At 49.9% G+C, this 20,310-nt stretch overlaps 4 protein-coding genes across 4 annotated transcripts; 1 reads left to right on the top strand and 3 right to left on the bottom strand.

Moving 5' to 3' along the window:
- Positions 1 to 6,791: 6,791 nt before the first annotated feature.
- On the bottom strand, positions 6,792 to 7,811 carry MIND_00152000 (Short-chain dehydrogenase/reductase family protein; the record flags this gene model as incomplete). Its single annotated transcript, XM_037358445.1, has 4 exons — positions 6,792 to 7,130; positions 7,179 to 7,488; positions 7,539 to 7,692; positions 7,745 to 7,811. 4 exons carry the CDS (start codon positions 7,809 to 7,811, stop codon positions 6,792 to 6,794), a joined length of 870 nt encoding a protein of 289 aa, XP_037226355.1.
- A 7,637-nt stretch (positions 7,812 to 15,448) lies between these two features.
- On the bottom strand, positions 15,449 to 16,467 carry MIND_00151900 (Short-chain dehydrogenase/reductase family protein; the record flags this gene model as incomplete). The annotated part of the gene is made up of 4 exons (XM_037358444.1): positions 15,449 to 15,787; positions 15,836 to 16,145; positions 16,195 to 16,348; positions 16,401 to 16,467. The coding sequence occupies 4 exons, from the start codon at positions 16,465 to 16,467 to the stop codon at positions 15,449 to 15,451; spliced, it is 870 nt and encodes a 289-aa protein (XP_037226354.1).
- A 149-nt stretch (positions 16,468 to 16,616) lies between these two features.
- MIND_00151800 (CUE domain-containing protein) lies at positions 16,617 to 18,975 on the top strand (the record flags this gene model as incomplete). The annotated part of the gene is made up of 5 exons (XM_037358443.1): positions 16,617 to 17,240; positions 17,290 to 17,999; positions 18,048 to 18,420; positions 18,471 to 18,567; positions 18,833 to 18,975. The coding sequence occupies 5 exons, from the start codon at positions 16,617 to 16,619 to the stop codon at positions 18,973 to 18,975; spliced, it is 1,947 nt and encodes a 648-aa protein (XP_037226353.1).
- Positions 18,976 to 19,098: 123 nt separating this feature from the next.
- Positions 19,099 to 20,280, bottom strand: MIND_00151700 (uncharacterized protein; the record flags this gene model as incomplete). The annotated part of the gene is made up of 3 exons (XM_037358442.1): positions 19,099 to 19,397; positions 19,451 to 19,757; positions 19,810 to 20,280. The coding sequence occupies 3 exons, from the start codon at positions 20,278 to 20,280 to the stop codon at positions 19,099 to 19,101; spliced, it is 1,077 nt and encodes a 358-aa protein (XP_037226352.1).
- Between the last annotated feature and the right edge of the window lie 30 nt (positions 20,281 to 20,310).

Raw genomic sequence — 20,310 nt, 5'->3', positions numbered from 1 at the left:
CATCTCAGCCGCAATCGCATTCGTCTCCATCTACGCTCGTGACCATGTGGAAGGCCTCATTTGGGGCAGCGACCAACGTGTCCTCGTGCTGGCCGGGAAGCTGGGGAAACAGTTGGAGCTGGAGGCACTTGTCGATTTGCCCATAGTTTATGCGACCTGCAGATACAATATATTATATAAACATGTTTGCGTGCCTGCGCCGATGTGCGACGTGCCTGCCTGCGCCGACGTGCGTGCGACGTGTGTCCTCTTCCATGCCAAGTCCACGCGATCACGTGACTGCACTTTCAACACTTAATTTCGGACTTGCGCGATTTTTACAATAATTTTGGCTGGAGAAAACATGAGATGTACCCGAAAACGCGTCAATTAAGATATTCCGACGCGTGCTCTGGGTTCCTATGCCCATTCTGCACTTTCTTCAACTTTTGGCCAGGGTTTCCCCTCCCAAGAGCAGCGCAGCAAGGGGAACAAAAAAAAATGAAGAAGAAAAGACTCACCGGGGGACAGTGAGAGCCTGACAGCGCTAGTGGGAGCCTACCAGCACTTAGACATGGGTCAAGCGATACACCACGACGACAGAGCCAATTGCAACTGGTGCAGACCCGGGTATATATGGCCACTGGCACTCGCTGAGAGCCTATGAGCAGAGCCAGAACACAGCTCCAATGCAGGGCAAGCAATAACACTTACTGACATAATGACGACGAGGGGGGAAAGGATGAGGGGAGAAAGAGAGTATGGATGTGATGTGACTGACCAATGGTCACCTTCACGGAATATTTGATCGGAGCTTGAGCTTTTGATGGTCTAGACTGTACATTGTCGCGGCATGTCTGTTGATGGCTTGTACGTCCTGAAAGCAGTACTCAAATTCTGGAATGTGCAAAACTCAAAATCTGGCAGTGTCAGTTCAATTTCCGCAAAGTTGGTAAAATTCAAATAAAATCTCAGAAATATGTCTAGAGTCTGAAACATGATCAAGTTCAAATTCTGCATAGGTCTGGTACTTATCCTTGACATTTGGCAGCCTCATCATTGAATTATGTCCCAGAATGGCAATTATGGAAAAACAAAACATGGGTAAAAATCAAATAAAAATATTTTGTTGCATTATATCAGCCGACACATCACTTCCCAGAATGGTAATTTTTGGGAAAACAAAAAGTAGATAAAAATTAAATAAAACTTGTCCAGTTTGAACCCAAACTGAACCAGGGCAGAGGTTTGGCCTTTCTTCCCGAAAAAGGCCATTTTAGGACTGTTTTGAACCCAGAATGGTAGTTCTCGGAAAAACAAAAAGTGGGTAAAAATCAGATAAAAAAGTGTTATTGAGAGCCAATAGTAATTTTCAGGAAAACAAAAAGTGGGTAAAAATTAAATAAAAAAGTCTTGGTGAAAATTAGTGATGATCAGGTCCGGTTGAAGCCTAAACTGAACCAGGGCTCAGGTTTGGCTGCCCTTCTTGCTCCAGAAAGGCCATTTGAGAACTGCTTTGAGGTAGGGTTTGCCCAGAATAGTAATTTTCGGAAAAACAAAAAGTAGGTAAAAATCAAATAAAAAACTTTGCTTAGTGAAGATTAGTGATGTCCAGGTCCAGTTCAAACCCCCAACTGAACCAGAGCTTAGATTTTTTGCCCAAAAAAGGCAGTTTCCGGGCTGGTTTGAACTGGGTTTGCCCAGAATGGTAATTTTTGAAAAAAGAAAAAGTGGGTAAAAATCAAATAAAAAAGTTTTTCGTGATGGCATGAACCAAGACTGAATAGGGCTTGGGTTTGGCTGCCTTTCTTACCCAAAAAAGGTCATTTTAGGACTGCTTTGAACTGGGGTTTGCCTATAATAGTAATTTTTGGAAAAACAAAAAGTGGTTAAAAATCAAATAAAAAGTCTTAGTGATGACATTGAACCAGAACTGGACAGGACTTGGGTTCAGCTGCCTTTCTTGCCCAAAAAAAGTCATTGTGGGACTGGTTTGAACCACATGAAAAACAGAAAGTAGGTAAAAATGAAATAAGATTGCTCCACTGTCATATAGGAAGAATCCTGATATTTGATGGCATCATTAGTGAGACTACTCAACAGTGACATCAAAGATTACAGAACAATCATGACTTGCTTGCAAAAGCAGGACTTTTTCTCAAAAACATCAATTTCTTCATAACTGAAAATTTCTAGGTCAGATCACATCAGGCAAGTCACAGATCAAAGATCATATGCACTATACTCTCCCATTTTATTCCCTTGGTCAGTCCTGTCACCCTCACTAGTAGTGGTCTGCCGGGCCGGGCTTTGAGCCTGAAGCCCGGCCCAGCCCGCGTCGGGCAGCCCAAGCCCGACCCGGATCAGGGCTCAGGCTTAGTCGGGCCTGGGAAATCCCAAGGCCCGACCTCGGGCTTCTGTTGTAGCGATGCCGGGCCCGGGCTTAAAGCCCGAGGGCTCGGGCTGGGCCTGTCAAGGGCCTCGGGCTCGGGCCTTGGAATTCCTTGGCCCAGGCCCAACAAAGCCCGGCCCGTCAGACCACTATCAGCTAGAATGCCTGTACAAATGTTTTAAAAGATATATTTTGAATATCTTTCTCATTTCTTGATGTCTACTTTTGTTGCTTGGTCACAATGCTCCTATGCTACTAGAGAACAGATCCTGAAGTTTTCAAGACTGCACTCCCAGGCAATAGTGCCCTGTCCCCTCTGCAAGCTTTGACATGTCCTGTCAAATTGTCCTTGATCTGACATTGGTGGCTATGCTAATGTCAGTTCTCACGTTTCTGAATCTCTAGTATATCTGCTCTCCTGCTTCTCCCAGTCAACTATTGTGTGAGGTATCACTTCTGACAGCTGGAAACATGCATTTTGAAAATAAATCTTAATTTGTTCCAAAACTTGCTTATGGCAATTCTTGATAGAAGGAATCAAAGTCAGTGATCCCCATGACAGTGGGCAGGTGTCAAAAGTTTCATAATGCGCACACACACAGGTCGGAGAACACAGGCTCCGCGATCCGGTCACGTGATCTTATCGCATACTAACGCCTCCGACCAAAAAGGGAAATTCTCCATTCAACAGCTGTTCTATAGCTAAAAATGCTCCGATTTCCCTCAAATTTTCAAGAATTATACTTACGTAAGCGCTTTGTCGACCCAGACTTTTATCCATGGGAAAAGAGCCCCTGCACTATGTGATATTGCCTAGGTGCGCTATTTCGCTTATTCGTGGGATTCTGAGCCTGGGAGTGGGCCGATTACATCCGAATCTTCAGGGCTTCACGTGAAGGAACATTCATCCCACCTGGCCGCTTCCGATTCCCCAAATATTCTCCTACTCCGCCGCAATTTCATTCATCACCCCAAAGTTCCGTGTTTATCAGCGGGAAAATCGCACCATTTCAGCATAGAACGCTCTAGGCCTTATGGCAACATCATCCCTGATGTCACTCGGGCGCTCCGCTGTCCAGGCATGTCGTATTTCATATCCAATTCTCAAACTTTACTTTTCAAACTTTGGTCTCTTTCAGAGTCTTATCAAGTCTGAAACTTGTCTAAACATGCAGTAGTATGATATCTTATGTACCTACACAAGCTAATTGTCAAAGACCTGTACCGAAAGTGCTCTAACTCCCACAAAACCGGATTCCACGCTATTACCTCAGTGGCGAGATCGCCCAGGTCCAACTGTCAGCGAAGCGTCTATCCGGTGAGCGATCACCATAGCTCGTTTATGTCGGCGCCGACGGGCACTGGGTATAAAACCCAGCCCCAATCCGACATTTCCATCATTCCGTTCTCTCCCTTTTCCTCTCCCCCGCTTTCCTCCTCATCCAAGTCAATGCTGATGGTGTCGTCGTTGTACTCCTCGCCCCGCCGCTGTCCTCGCCGCCATTGGGGAGTTATATATGGGTCTTTATTTGTTAAGTGGAATTCCGGACGGCGCTCGGTAGCTGGCGGGGCCGGGCTTGTCATTGTCGGCAGGTGAGTTGCCGCTCGTTTTTCCCCACCCTGTTTCTTACCTGGTTCAGTAAGCCGTTGTTGCCGTGCCTCTCAGGTTCAGTTATCTCTGACGCGATTTCATGGCCTTACATACCTTATAGCTTTCGGCAGCGAGTGGTTGCGACAGGTGAGTCGCTTTCTTGATTTTGTCGGCATCTTGCTCAGTACTCCTTGCCGCAGTCTTTAAGATCTGGTCAGCCGAACCGGGGGCGCCGGGATAGTGCCAAAGCAGCACGGCTTCAAATCTAATCTCCATCATTCGCCGCCCAAGTTCATATTCTCACTTTGACTTCGGCGCGCTCGGAAGCGAAAGGGCCAGACTGGCGAGGTGAGTTATCGCCACGGCCCGGAAATATTGCCTGACCTGTTCCATCTTGCTCGTCAGTTCGGGAATTGTTGCCGTAGTCTTCAAAATGTGGTCGGCCAAAGTGAGTCGTGTTTATTGATATTGGTTATCTTGCTGAGACCGTGTCGCGTAGGCGCCAGCATCGTGGTCGAGTCGACTAGTCGTGAGGAATGGACGGCCGTCAACGTGCGTGGTCGTCTTGCGTGTATTCATCTTACTGACTGTTTGCCAGTGGACCAGTTGGGCACGATCTTGGCAGAGTCGCCCATCGCATTGACGTTGTCAAAGGAGTGTCGAGCCCGTGGCAAACGACGGAAAAGGAGGGGTGTCTTGCCGCTGACTCCCGCTCAGAAGGGTGGAATGCCGCCCGTGCACGTTGGCAACACGATTGGAGGGGCAGAGTCGTGAATGAGTGTGTTGTAAGCGACAATTTTACAAGACTGACAGTTTTATTCAGCGCTGATTTCGGCAGTAAGGGGGAGATGGCCGCAGGCGCGGAAGGAGTGGCATTGAAGCAGGAGACGAAGCCGACAATAGGGTCGTGGCGGGCGGCAAGCAAGGCGGCCCGGGCTCGTTTGGCGCCAGAGTTGCGGGATTGACCCAAGAGTGTCGAGTACTTAGTCAGAGCTTGAGTGCGGCTCGTTTCCTGCCTTCGCGGCAGCGCGCAATGCCCTCCGAGAGACCCATTTCGAGCTTGGGGGTGGCAGACATGGCGGGCGGTTGAGCAAAAGGCCGCTGTCAACGGGCACGTGCCGCCGATCGACGCCGAAAGGCTGTGCTGCTCACCTTCTTTCCTTCCGAGAGACCGCCCGCTCACCCTGACGCGTTCCTCGAGCTGGTCGCTGATGCTGGCTCGTTGCTGGGCCCAACGAGCCAGAAGGAACTGGCTAACTCGGGCCGAAATGGCCATCTTGCCTACTATTCGCCGCGGCTTACTTTCTGACACGGCCTGACGCGTTTTCACTCGCTGGTCGCCAATGCTGGGCCCAAGAGTAATCAAGCCAACTCGGGCCGAGCTTGGAATCTTTCCGATTGACCCCCTGCGGCGTGCTTTCCGGCGCGGCCCAACGTTTGCGGCGGTCATTGATATTGAGGCTGCTGCCTCTTTCAGCCGCTTTCCCTGACGGCCTCACAAGTGTCCTGGCCCGAGAAAAGTAAGCAATATATCTCTTTTCAATCATATTCCCACTCTCTTACCTTATTTGGAGGTGTACCACTCAAGATCACCGCCCCGACGCGTTTTCCGAGGGAGGAGACTGGGGCCAATGAGCAAGAGCGGGCGGGTGTGAGCGCTGCTTCCTTGTGGAGTTTTCCCTGCTCACCGTTGTTCGTAGCGTTATCCCTTCGGTTGACGAAAAACCCTGACAGAAGTACTTTGCTTCAGTGAGTGCCGCCTTTGATGCTTGAAACCGAGCTTACCTTTGATTCAGATATGTCCACGCAAACAAAAAGGACACGGACTTTTCGGCCAGGCCAGGCCATGGCTTTACTGGTAATGTATCGCGTTGTTGATACACAGATACTTTGCTAACCATTTGCAGATTCGACTTGTGGGACTTCAGCGAGGCCAGCGCGGTCTTTCTCGGGGTTCAGCACGCGGATGGCCTTTGACGGAGCGTGCGCCCGGTTGCGCTGTTTACCAGTCAGTTCCGCTACTTGTCCTTTTTGTACACTGGCTCACTGACAAAAGTCAAAGGCTTTCCGGTTCCTTATCAAGTTTGGTCTAGCCTGGCCGCGCAACTGGCTTGCCGAGTCGGGAGTACTTCATCCGTATGTTTTTCGTCGTTTGACTATGTGTCTGTACTGACGGCGTCGAAAGCCATTCCCCCTTCGAACTCAACCCCGATGCCGGCAACATACGCGTTCTCTCCCAACGGTTTCACATCAGCCTCGAGCGTCCTTCAATAGGTCAGTCTATTGCCTCTGCTTCACGGACGGTGTGGCAGGTACTGGATCACTGCTTATGTTGTGAAGGACGGTACCTGTTTTCTGGCCGTAGGGTCCAACGGCATGGGAATAGAGGATCGCAAACACAACTCGGCAAAGGATACTTAGCATGGAATGGCGCTGTACTTTATATTACCTAGGGTCAGTCATATTCAACCTTGCCTATAATTTGTAATCTTGTCTCGCAGACGGGACCGCCACGGAAAACATCGTTGCTTCGCTGGCTTATCAGCACATCTGGGCGCCGCGGAGTATGTTATTGGAGAGGCACTTTTTTGATCACGACACTCAGATCCGCCACCGGGGGAGCTCAAGCTCATTGAACGAGGCGCCAGTGGAGGATCCGGATTCAGACTATGTAGTTCTCGGCCAGACCTGCAGTCGCGGCTCGTCTGCAAATAAATTTAGAAACGAGTAATGTGTAGGGCAGCGGCTGAATTTTGATGATTCAGATGAACAGAAGGGTTGTAAGGATTGTCGTGACGCTCTCTGGCAATGAACGTAATCGACTATTATTCAGATCGTGTAAGCTGCAGGATCGGCCACGTAGTCTTCAAAGTCTGTCCCCATACTCCATTCTTTGAACCTGTCCATCTCAGCAATGCGCTTCTCAAAGGCCCCTCGCACGTTATCAAACGCGTCGGGCCCAATCGCAAGGCGAAATGGTAGATCTTCGTTGGTCTGCGTGACAAACTCGACGATTCGGGCCGCGCCTTTCGCCGGGTCACCGCGTTCTGTCCCAGTTTGGGCGTTGTAGCCGACCATTGTCTCGTTGGCTGCGATGTATTCTGGGATATGGCGGGACCCGCGTTGGGAGTTTGTGGAGTTGGAAACGGGTGTTCGAAACATGCCCGGCTACATAACCGATGAGCGGGCTTTGCCATAAAAAACGCACAGACAAACCTGGATGGAGATGCACCTGACGCTGAAATCTGCAAGCTCCTTGCTCCACGTTTCGGAGAAGGAGTCAATGGCTGCTTTGGATGCACAATAAACGCCGGCCCCGACGAGGCTTAACGAGCCGCCCATGGAGCTAATGTTGACAAGAGTTCCAGACCGTCGTTTGCGGAGGTAGGGTAAAAATGCATTGGTGAGGTTGAGGACGCCAAAGACGTTGGTGTTGAACTGCTTCTGAGTTTCTTCCGGTGTGTTTTCCTCGATGGCGCCGCCTTGGACATACCCTGCGTTGTTAACGAGATAATCAACTTGTCCGCTGTGAATTGGTTAAAAGTCATTTAGTGTGGGACAACAAAGTAGGCGCACTATATCTCCCACGCCTTCTGTGCGAAGGTTACCAGATCCGCCGCGGGGGCAGTAACATCGAGCGAGAGTATTGTGGCGCCTTGCTCTTTCAATGTTTGGAGTGTTTCGACGCGTCTTGCGGTGGCGATCACTCTGAATCCACGGTCAAGCGCGGCTTGGTCGCAGTGTCAGAGCAATGAATGGGAAAAGCAGAAAGCAACTCGTACCTCTAGACATTTCGTACCCAAGACCGCTGGAGCACCCAGTGATTAGAAACACAGGAGTCGTCGCCATGATAATCCGGAGTGCCCAACGCGCTTTATATGCATATTCTTCTTGCCGATGCCGGCCTTTTCTTTTGTCCAACTTGACTCAGCAGGAAGTACGACCGGAACAGATCGTGGGCGAAGACAAGAAATTTCTGTGACGGTTTGTGATGTTCCGTCTTCCTCCCTACCCATCACCTGCAGCATGGAAAAGCCTTTCGCCTTCACAAAAAACCTCAACGCGGGCCTCCATAGCCTCTGCACTAGCCCAGTCAACTTCCCTTCCCGAATCCAAACTCGACATCTCAGCCGCAATCGCATTCGTCTCCATCTACGCTCGTGACCATGTGGAAGGCCTCATTTGGGGCAGCGACCAACGTGTCCTCGTGCTGGCCGGGAAGCTGGGGAAACAGTTGGAGCTGGAGGCACTTGTCGATTTGCCCATAGTTTATGCGACCTGCAGATACAATATATTATATAAACATGTTTGCGTGCCTGCGCCGATGTGCGACGTGCCTGCCTGCGCCGACGTGCGTGCGACGTGTGTCCTCTTCCATGCCAAGTCCACGCGATCACGTGACTGCACTTTCAACACTTAATTTCGGACTTGCGCGATTTTTACAATAATTTTGGCTGGAGAAAACATGAGATGTACCCGAAAACGCGTCAATTAAGATATTCCGACGCGTGCTCTGGGTTCCTATGCCCATTCTGCACTTTCTTCAACTTTTGGCCAGGGTTTCCCCTCCCAAGAGCAGCGCAGCAAGGGGAACAAAAAAAAATGAAGAAGAAAAGACTCACCGGGGGACAGTGAGAGCCTGACAGCGCTAGTGGGAGCCTACCAGCACTTAGACATGGGTCAAGCGATACACCACGACGACAGAGCCAATTGCAACTGGTGCAGACCCGGGTATATATGGCCACTGGCACTCGCTGAGAGCCTATGAGCAGAGCCAGAACACAGCTCCAATGCAGGGCAAGCAATAACACTTACTGACATAATGACGACGAGGGGGGAAAGGATGAGGGGAGAAAGAGAGTATGGATGTGATGTGACTGACCAATGGTCACCTTCACGGAATATTTGATCGGAGCTTGAGCTTTTGATGGTCTAGACTGTACATTGTCGCGGCATGTCTGTTGATGGCTTGTACGTCCTGAAAGCAGTACTCAAATTCTGGAATGTGCAAAACTCAAAATCTGGCAGTGTCAGTTCAATTTCCGCAAAGTTGGTAAAATTCAAATAAAATCTCAGAAATATGTCTAGAGTCTGAAACATGATCAAGTTCAAATTCTGCATAGGTCTGGTACTTATCCTTGACATTTGGCAGCCTCATCATTGAATTATGTCCCAGAATGGCAATTATGGAAAAACAAAACATGGGTAAAAATCAAATAAAAATATTTTGTTGCATTATATCAGCCGACACATCACTTCCCAGAATGGTAATTTTTGGGAAAACAAAAAGTAGATAAAAATTAAATAAAACTTGTCCAGTTTGAACCCAAACTGAACCAGGGCAGAGGTTTGGCCTTTCTTCCCGAAAAAGGCCATTTTAGGACTGTTTTGAACCCAGAATGGTAGTTCTCGGAAAAACAAAAAGTGGGTAAAAATCAGATAAAAAAGTGTTATTGAGAGCCAATAGTAATTTTCAGGAAAACAAAAAGTGGGTAAAAATTAAATAAAAAAGTCTTGGTGAAAATTAGTGATGATCAGGTCCGGTTGAAGCCTAAACTGAACCAGGGCTCAGGTTTGGCTGCCCTTCTTGCTCCAGAAAGGCCATTTGAGAACTGCTTTGAGGTAGGGTTTGCCCAGAATAGTAATTTTCGGAAAAACAAAAAGTAGGTAAAAATCAAATAAAAAACTTTGCTTAGTGAAGATTAGTGATGTCCAGGTCCAGTTCAAACCCCCAACTGAACCAGAGCTTAGATTTTTTGCCCAAAAAAGGCAGTTTCCGGGCTGGTTTGAACTGGGTTTGCCCAGAATGGTAATTTTTGAAAAAAAGAAAAAGTGGGTAAAAATCAAATAAAAAAGTTTTTCGTGATGGCATGAACCAAGACTGAATAGGGCTTGGGTTTGGCTGCCTTTCTTACCCAAAAAAGGTCATTTTAGGACTGCTTTGAACTGGGGTTTGCCTATAATAGTAATTTTTGGAAAAACAAAAAGTGGTTAAAAATCAAATAAAAAGTCTTAGTGATGGCATTGAACCACAACTGGACAGGACTTGGGTTCAGCTGCCTTTCTTGCCCAAAAAAAGCCATTGTGGGACTGGTTGAAAAACAGAAAGTAGGTAAAAATGGAATAAGATTGCTCCACTGTCATATAGGAAGAATCCTGATATTTGATGGCATCATTGGTGAGACATGATCAAATACTCAACAGTGACATCAAAGATTACAAAACAATCATGACTTGCTTGCAAAAGCAGGACTTTTTCTCAAAAACATCAATTCCTTCATAACTGAAAATTTCTAGGTCAGATCACATCAGGCAAGTCACAGATCAAAGATCATATGCACTATACTCTCCCATTTTATTCCCTTGGTCAGTCCTGTCACCCTCAGCTAGAATGCCTGTACAAATGTTTTGAAAGATATATTTTGGATATCTTTCTCATTTCTTGATGTCCACTTTTGTCGCTCAGTCACAATGCTCCTATGCTACTAGAGAACAGATCCTGAAATTTTCATGAGTGCACTCCCAGGCAATGGTGCCCTGTCCCCTCTGCAAGCTTTGACATGTCCTGTCAAATCGTCATTGATCTGACATTGGTGGCTATGCTAATGTCAGTTCTCACGTTTCTGAATCTCTAGTATATCTGCTCTCCTGCTTCTCTTGGTAGACCATTGTGCAAGGTATCACTTCTGACAGATGTGCTGACTTCTCACAAGTTCTGCCAAGTGTTCAAGTTTGAGAATGTGCTAAACTAGATGCAAAAATCAAGTTGTCCTAAATTGAGCTGGATTCCTATGTTTGATTACACTCAGGGCATAACTCAGCCCAAAAACTAAAGTTCAACTGTCAAAACTGGCGTTCGCCGAGCGGTCACGTGACTCTACTGCACACTACCACTTACGACCGGAAATGGAAATTCACGATGAAGTGCACGTTCTATAGCTAGAACTACTCCGATTTGGCTGAAACTCAATAATCACGTGCTTACGTAAGCCTCCTGTCGGGCCAGAGTGTTCCTTGAAGCAACAGAGAACTGTGAATATATCATATCTTTGAGGTATGTTGTTGGCCAATTCCTGAAGTTCTGAGCCAGGGAGTCGGCTGATTATCTTCAGACTTGGGGCCGTGCATATAATCACATGTATCATCAACCTGGCTGCCTCCGATCCCCCGGAGGGCGGTCTAGCCCATGGCAATTTCATTTATCTTGCAGAATTCCCCTGTTTTCAATGGGGAACTTGCAGGATTTGAGCATAAGAAGCACTGGGCCTGACGGCACAATCATACCTTGTGTCACTCGCTTGCAGCTCGGGCGCTCCACGGCCTGGGTATGTCAGATTTTCTTTCCAACCTCCCAAGTTATATCAAGGAGTGATAGTCTATGAGAAGGATATAGATGTAAAGATATTAAGAACCAGTTCTGAATAATTATCCAGACTTAGCAATCAGAGCTAAACATCAAAGTCAGAACTGTCTTTGAAAACAAAAAAGGAATTTGTTCCAGGACTTACTTATAGCAATTCTTGATTGAAGGAATCAAAGTCAGTGATCCCTGAGCAATGACAGCGGGCCAGCTGTCAAAAGTTTCATAATGTGCGCACACAGGTCGGAGAACACGGGCTCCGTGAGCGGGTCACGTGACCTCATCGCACGCTAACGCCTGCGACCAAAAAGGGAAATTCTCGATTCAACCACTGTTCTATAGCTGAAAATGCTCCGATTTCGCTCAAATTTTCAGGAATGACGCTTACGTAAGCGCCCTGTCGGCCCAGACTTTCATCCGTAGCAAAGGAGCCCCTGAACTATGTGATATTGCCTAGGTGCGTTGTTTTGCTGATTCCTGGGTTTCTGAGCCAGGGAGTGGGCCGATTCCCTCCAAATTTTCAGCGCTTCACATGACAAAACATGCCTCCCACGTAGCCGCTTCCGATTCCCCAAAGATTCCCATACTCTGCGGCAATTTCATTCATCACCCCAAACTTCCATGTTTCTCACCGGGAAAATCGCACCATTTCAGCATAGAACGCTCTGGACCTTATGGCATCATCATCCCTGATGTCACCCGGGCGCTCCGCTGTCCAAGTATGTCGTATTTTACTTCCAATTCCCAAACTTTACTTTTCAAACTTTGGTCTATTTCAGAGTATGGTCAGGTCTGAAACCTGTCTGAACATGCAATAGGATGATACCTTATGTACCTACACAAGCTAATTGCTACATACTTGCCCGAAAAGCGCTCTAAATGCCACAAAACCGGGTTCCACGCTATTACCTCAGTGGCGAGATCGTCCAGGTCCAACTGTCAGCGATGCGTGTATCCGGTGAGCGATCACCGCACCTCGCTTATATCGAGCGCCGACGGGCACTGGGTATAAAACCCAGCCCCAATCCGACATTGCCATCATTCCCTTCTCTCCCTTTTCCTCTCTCCCACTTCCTCCTCTTCCAAGTCGGCCGACAATGTCGTCATCGTCGTCGTGCTCCTCGCCCCGCTGTTGTCCTCGTCGCCATTGGGAGTCATATATGGGTATTAGTTGTTAAGTCGGGGCCGGGCTTGTCGTTGTCGGCAGGTGAGTTGCCGCTCGTTGTTCGCCATCCAGTTTCTTACCTCTTTCAGTGAGCCGTTGTTGCCGTGCTTCTCAGGATATGGAGCCGACATTGCAGTAAGTCTGATATTGTTCAGTTATCTCTGACGCGATTTTAGCGCAGGGATAGCGCCCACCGCTTCAAATCTGATCGCCGCGCAAGTTCATATGCTCACCTTGACTTTGGCGCGGTCGGAAGCCAAAGGGCCAGACTTGCCAGGTGAGTTATCGCTACGGCCCGGACACATTGCCTGACCTGTTCCAGCCCATATGTGTCGTCGGCGAGACCTTGGGATGGGCGGTAAAGGTCTTGCTTGTCTGGGCATCTTGCGCTCGTTCGTGCTGCCGCAGTCTTCTTGTGTCCCGGCTTGCAGAGAGCGTTGTCGTTGTCAGAAGAGGCGATCCCGATGGCAAAGTCGGATCTGAGGTGCGTTGAAGTCATTGATTGACCGTCTTGCCGCTGACCTGTGCTCGTTGCTGCCAGGAAGGGCGCGACCGCTCATGGATCGTTTGCCGAAATGCCTTTGCAGGGTCACCTCCGTGACCTCGATACAAGTAGGCGGGCCCGTCGGAGGGGCATTGCGGTTGGTCTCGGCGCTGCGTAAGTCAGGCTTGTGCCGACTCTTCCATTACAGCTGACTTACGCTTGGCAGCCCATGTCGGTTTACAGATCGCATTGACGTTGTCGAAGGAGTGTCGAGCCCGTTGCGAACGATGGTAAAGGTGGTGCGTGGGAATCGTTGCCTGAGCTTTCTTGCCGCTAACCCGCGCTGGTTGTTGACAGAAGCGTGAACTTCCGCCCGTGCACGTTGGCGAAGAACGAGGGTGTTCTATTGGTTAAGGTAAGCATTTTTTCGCGGCTAGAGACAATTTGGCGAGACTGACATTGTTATTCAGCGCTGATGAAGGGCGAGATAGCCGCAGGCGCAGAGGGATCGGCAGTGAAGCAGGAAACAAAGCCGATACCAGTGTAACTTGGGTTATGGCTGGCGGCTAGCAAGGCGGCCCGGGCTCGTTTGGCGCCAGAGTTGCGGGATTGACCCAAGAGTGTCGAGTACTTAGTCAGAGTTTGAGTGGGGCCCGTTTCCCTGCCTTTGCGGCAGCGCGCAGCGTCCTCCGAGACACCTGTTTCGAGTCCGGGCGGGGAGAGATGGTTGAGCTGAGCAAAAGGCCGCTGTCAACGGGCACGTGCCGTCGATCGACGCCGAAAGGCTGTGTTGCTCACCTTCTTTCCTTCCAACACGCTCGAGAGACCGCCCGCTCGCCCTGACGCGTTGCCCCGGGCTGGTTTCTGACGCTGGCTCGCTGCTAGGGCCAACGGGCCCGAAAGAACTGGCCAACTCGGGCCGAAATGGCCGTCTTGCCTGCTAACCGCCCCGGCTTGCTTTCTGACGCGTTTTCACCCGCTGGTCGCCGACGCTGGCTCATCGCTTGCTCATCGCTAGGCCTAGTGCAAGAGTACTTGATCAAGAAAACTCGGGCCGAGCGCGGAATCTTTCCGATTGACCCCCGCAGCTTGCTTTCTGGCGCGACTCAACGTTTGCGGCTGCTGCTAGTTCATCCAGCCGCTTTCCTCGACAACTCCACCAGTGTCCTGGCCCGAGAAAAGTAAGCACTGTGTCTCTTCTTATCATATCACCACTCTCTGACCTTGTTTTAAGCTGTACCGCTCGGGATCACCGCCGTTTCCCGAAGCTGGCTGGAGAGACTGGGGCCAACAGCGGGCGGGTGTGAGCGCTGCTGCCTTGCGGCGTTTGCCCTGCTTATTGTCATTCGTAGCGCTATCCCTTCAGTTGACGAACAACTCTGACAGAAGCACTTTGCTTCAGTGAGTGCCGCCTGATGCTTGAAACCGAGCTTACCTTTGATTCAGATATGTCCACGCAAACAAAAAGGACACGGACTTTTCGGCCAGGCCAGGCCATGGCTTTACTGGTAATGTATCGCGTTGTTGATACACAGATACTTTGCTAACATTCGAGTTGTGGGACTTCAGCGAGGCCAGCGCGGTCTTTCTCGGGGTTCAGCACGCGGATGGCCTTCGACGGAGCGTGCGCCCGGTTGCGCTGTTTACCAGTCAGTTCCGCTACTTGTCCTTTTTGTACACTGGCTCACTGACAAAAGTCAAAGGCTTTGCTTTCCGGTTCCTTATCAAGTTTGGTCTAGCCTGGCCGCGCAACTGGCTTGCCGAGTCGGGAGTACTTCATCCATATGTTTTTCGTCGTTTGACTATGTGTCTGTACTGACGGCGTCGAAAGCCATTCCCCCTTCAAACTCAACCCCGATGCCGGCAACATACGCGTTCTCTCCCAACGGTTTCGCATCAGCCTCGAGCGTCCTTCAATAGGTCAGTCTATTGCCTCTGCTTCACGGACGGTGTGGCAGCAGTACTGGATCACTGCTTATGTTGTGAAGGACGGTACCTGTTTTCTGGCCGTGGGGTCCAACGGCATGGGAATAGAGGATCGCAAACACAACTCGGCAAAGGATACTTAGCATGGAATGGCGCTGTACTTTATATTACCTAGGGTCAGTCATATTCAACCTTGCCTATAATTTGTAATCTTGTCTCGCAGACGGGACCGCCACGGAAAACATCGTTGCTTCGCTGGCTTATCAACACATCTGGGCGCCGCGGAGTATGTTACTGGAGAGGCACTTTTTTGATCACGACACTCAGATCCGCCACCGGGGGAGCTCAAGCTCATTGAACGAGGCGCCAGTGGAGGATCCGGATTCAGACTATGTAGTTCTCGGCCAGACCTGCAGTCGCGGCTCGTCTGCAAATAAATTTAGAAACGAGTAATGTGTAGGGCAGCGGCTGAATTTTGATGATTCAGATGAACAGAAGGGTTGTAAGGATTGTCGTGACGCTCTCTGGCAATGAACGTAATCGACTATTATTCAGATCGTGTAAGCTGCAGGATCGGCCACGTAGTCTTCAAAATCTGTCCCCATACTCCATTCTTTGAACCTGTCCATCTCAGCAATGCGCTTCTCAAATGCTCCCCGCACGTTATCAAACGCGTCGGGCCCAATCGCAAGGCGAAATGGTAGATCTTCGTTGGTCTGCGTGACAAACTCGACGATTCGGGCCGCGCCTTTCGCCGGGTCACCGCGTTCTGTCCCAGTTTGGGCGTTGTAGCCGACCATTGTCTCGTTGGCGGCGATGTATTCTGGGATATGGCGGGACCCGCGTTGGGAGTTTGTGGAGTTGGAAACGGGTGTTCGAAACATGCCCGGCTACATAACCGATGAGCGGGCTTTGCCATAAAAAACGCACAGACAAACCTGGATGGAGATGCACCTGACGCTGAAATCTGCAAGCTCCTTGCTCCACGTTTCGGAGAAGGAGTCAATGGCTGCTTTGGATGCACAATAAACGCCGGCCCCGACGAGGCTTAATGAGCCGCCCATGGAGCTAATGTTGACGATAGTTCCAGACCGTCGTTTGCGGAGGTAGGGTAAAAATGCATTGGTGAGGTTGAGGACGCCAAAGACGTTGGTGTTGAACTGCTTCTGAGTTTCTTCCGGTGTGTTTTCTTCGATGGCGCCGCCTTGGACATACCCTGCGTTGTTAACGAGATAATCAACTTGTCCGCTGTGTTAATTGGTTAAAGCATTGAGTCGGACAAGAAAAGGAGGCGCACTATATCTCCCATGCCGTCTGTGCGAAGGCTGCCAGATCCGCTACGGGGGCAGTAACATCGAGCGAGAGTATTGTGGCGCCTTGCTCTTTCAATGTTTGGAGTGTTTCGACGCGTCTTGCGGTGGCGATCACTCTGAATCCACGGTCAAGCGCGGCTTGGTCGCAGTGTCAGAGCAATGAATGGGAAAAGCAGAAAGCAACTCGTACCTCTAGACATTTCGTACCCGAGACCGCTGGAGCACCCAGTGATTAGAAACACAGGAGTCGTCGCCATGATGGATGTGTTGAAACTACTCCCCAACGCGCTTTATAGCATATTCTTCTTGCCGATGCCGGCCTTTTCTTTTGTCCAACTTGACTCAGCAGGAAGTACGACCGGAACAGATCGTGGGCGAAGACAAGAAATTTCTGTGACGGTTTGTGATGTTCCGTCTTCCTCCCTACCCATCACCTGCAGCATGGAAAAGCCTTTCGCCTTCACAAAAAACCTCAACGCGGGCCTCCATAGCCTCTGCACTAGCCCAGTCAACTTCCCTTCCCGAATCCAAACTCGACATCTCAGCCGCAATCGCATTCGTCTCCATCTACGCTCGTGACCATGCGCGAGCCACACTCGAAGGCCTCATTTGGGGCAGCGACTCGAAACAGGACGATAAATCCATCCGCCAACGTGTCCTCGTGCTGGCCGGGAAGCTGGGGAAACAGTTGGAGCTGGAGGCACTTGTCGATTTGGCCATAGTTTATGCGAAGACGAATTCGACTCAAATACGCGCCATTCTTGCTCATACGCAGCCATCCCAAGTCAGAGCAGCCCTCCTGCCTGCTTTTACGCAGCTTTTATCGACATCTCAAGGCATCTATGCATTACGCAAAACGAGCTACTGCGTCGCGGCATTCCTTGCTGTCTGCCCCGAGGATTCTTTAAGAGTCTTCGCTCGGGACAAAGATTTCATCGTCGCGTTGGCAAAAGTATACGAAGCTGGACTGGCTGATATTTCCCGTTCTTATGGTGGACTGGAGCTCGATGGCGCTAGAGAAGCGGACGAGGTATTCTTCTCTCCCCTCATCCACACAGCTTTTTTTACACGATCTTCAGTGGGAACGTCTTTTTGTCGAAACCAAGGTCTCCCTCATCGATGCCTTCCACATCATTATCCGCACCATTCTCTCTGATCTCGCATCCGCCAAAGGTCCCAGTCTCGCAATCGAAGCCGACCGCACTTTTGATATTATATTCGCCTTACTTTCATCCGAGAACAATCAAGCATCGACCCCATTTTTCAACCGCACGCTGCTCGCCGACTACCAGCAAAGCTACGATTTGGCACAGACGCTTGCCGCCGCGTTGAAGAATGCCCAGGAGAAAGACGCTCGTCTTGATGTGCTCGAAGCCAGTCTCAGAAGTTTTGATGACACAGAACGTAAACCAGGGGCGTTGAAAATCCTCTTACGCTCCTCAGGCATTGCAGTAGGAGTCGATAATCTTGGCAAGGGCAAAGGAAAGTCAAAGGCTGCTCCCGTCGAACCGGAAGACCCCGAAATCGACCTCCACGTCTCACAAGTGCTCGATATCCTCCCCGAACACGATCCAGCATATATCAAAGCACTGCTAAAACTTCCACCGTACACAAATCCGAGTCAGGTGATCGATGCTCTCCTGGAGGGTACTGCACCCAGTTTTGAAGCGATATCATTGTCAGACGAAGAGCGGATACATGATGCTGCGCGGGCGGTGAATGAGCGGAGAAATATCTTCAACGAGGAGAAATTTGATTTGAGTAACGTGCATATTGGGAAGAAGACGCAGTAAGCTTTTGGCCATACCTTTAGTGATGAGTCTGATTATGGTGATAGGGATGAGACGACCGTCCTGCGAGACAGGACGTTCATTGAGCAAATGAAGGCGGACATTCTACGGCGGGCGGAAGCAATATCTGACGAGGAGTCGGAGGGAGAAGAAGGGGCCAAAGTCAAGGCAGTTGCCTACCTCGAAGATGATGTGGATGGCGTGCGGGTGCTAGGTGATGGCGAACAAAGTGAAGATTCCGACCACGAAGATGAAAAGCCGTCACCGGAGACTATTTGCGAACTGGCGTATATCCGCGACCCACATTTGTTTGACCGCGATGCCCAAACGCGCAGGAGCAAAGCGCGGACTGAGTTGAGGGAGAAGACGGGCTGGGCAGACGAGCAGCTCGAGGGCTGGCGGATCATGTTGGAGAAGGATGTGAGCCAGTCATTCGGAATACCAGTCTTTTCACTGATTCGCCCTCGTAGCCGCGAAAGGACAAGATTCTACAGAAACACGAGTTTGCGGGGAACCAGACACCGATTGTCCATAATGAAAGTGGTGCATCGACTTTGGTTGGACGTGGTGGGTCAAGAGGACGCGGTGGACGTGGTAGAGGGGGAGGCGGTCGGGGAAGGGGAGGCGGAAATGCGGATGGAGGCAGCGGCGGCAGTGCCAGAGATCGGGCATGGAAGGATAAAAATAAGGCTAGTCGAGGGAACCATCATCGGAAACAGGGTCACGACAAGAAAATGGCAAGAGCGGGGGGACCTTCATGAGTGTCTATGGCGCCTGTTCTGTTTCCTTCACCAGTCTCAGGGCACGAATAGATATGTTGACCAACCAGCAGTTGGGCCAGACGCGTTCGATGACATGGGAGGGGCATATGAGAACATTGAGAAGCGCATCGCAGAGATGGACAAGTTCAGAGAATGGAGTCCAGGTACAGATTTTGACGACTACATTGCTAGCCCACGAGCTTACACGATCTAACTCTAAGGATGAGGTCGATAGAAACTAGGTTGGGCAAACGGATAAGTTTTAGTGTCTGTGTGTAATGTAGTAATGCACTATTGAAAAAAAAAATCGGGGAGCAGAGAAAAAAAAATGGAAACACTACCCTACAATTTGTGTAGCTGCTGTTGCCTCCTTATACGCATCTGGCATTGGGATGCCCAGACCCTCACTGGCAGGTACAGTTCTTTGCGAAGCTGGAAGTCCTCGATTGCAGGGGATGCCTACCACGATATAGTCCTCGCTTAACCGTCTTGTCGCCTCATTGAAGGTGCTAGGGCTGCCTCGGTGCATGACCTCAGTGTTTTGATTAAAGACATGCTTTTCAAGCAATTTGGAGTGAGGTGACCAGATCCTTTCGTTTGCGAGCGAGGCGACAATGTTCTGTGCCGTCGTTGGATCTGCGAGCACAGGTAGGAGTCAGGACAGACAAGGGTTGGGTGATATGACCAACCGATTTGGCCAAAGGTCGTGTCGCTGAATTTTGCTACAGCTTGCTTCATGTTCCAAAGACGCTGTTGCCTCTCATTCTTCTCCTTATTGACGATCATTCGAGTGTGAAACCCAAAAAAGCACCATTCGAAGGTTGTCCTCGCTTCTCCATTCCCGTTCCCATCGCTGTCAAGCTGACCCATAAAAGGCGTAGTCATAGACTTGAAGAACCTTTTCGTGCTGGCAAGCATCATTTCGTGAAAAATGGTAACAACGAAGAAGAGGCGATGCCACAACTCTTGTTTATTGGCAGCATGCGCGACCAATGGCTGCAAAACTTTCAACAAAGAGGTATCCGAATAGGGAAAATGCGTGCATTACATTGTCTCGGATTGCCGCCACAAGATCGAGGCTGACAAATATAGCGTTGGTGTTGCTAGCTTTGTCTACTTGGCCCCAGCTTATAGTGCGGTCAACATCTTCCAGTGTTTTGAATATGAAACAAGGCGGGGTTTGGATGATGTATTTGCAAAGTTGCGTGAAGGTGATTCTGGCGTCGGTTCCGCGAGCTGCGATTACCTCAAGGTCCTCGGCAATGCGTGCGAGAATGTTGTGTGCTTCTCTCAAGGCTGAACCGTAGGCCATTTGACGCAGGACGAGCAACACAAGGCCATGCAATTCCTGATAAGCCGCATCGGTGGTCACAGATGTTCGTCGACCATTCGCTTCCTCCAACCAAAGCTCAACGGGAGGATCGGGTTTCTCCAAGGTCGGTGGAGGGATCGGCAGCGGGTTACTGGAAAGATATGCAGCATAGTTCTTGGGGAGGGGGGTGGGGGTAGGGGCAGTCATAGTAGTTTGGTGCAAAGAGGTTGCTTGTCT

This window comes from Mycena indigotica (assembly GCF_014461135.1).
Source record: "Mycena indigotica strain 171206Taipei chromosome Unknown Mind.scaff0001, whole genome shotgun sequence".
NCBI lineage: Eukaryota > Fungi > Basidiomycota > Agaricomycetes > Agaricales > Mycenaceae > Mycena > Mycena indigotica.
This window is presented reverse-complemented; position numbering and strand designations above follow the sequence as displayed.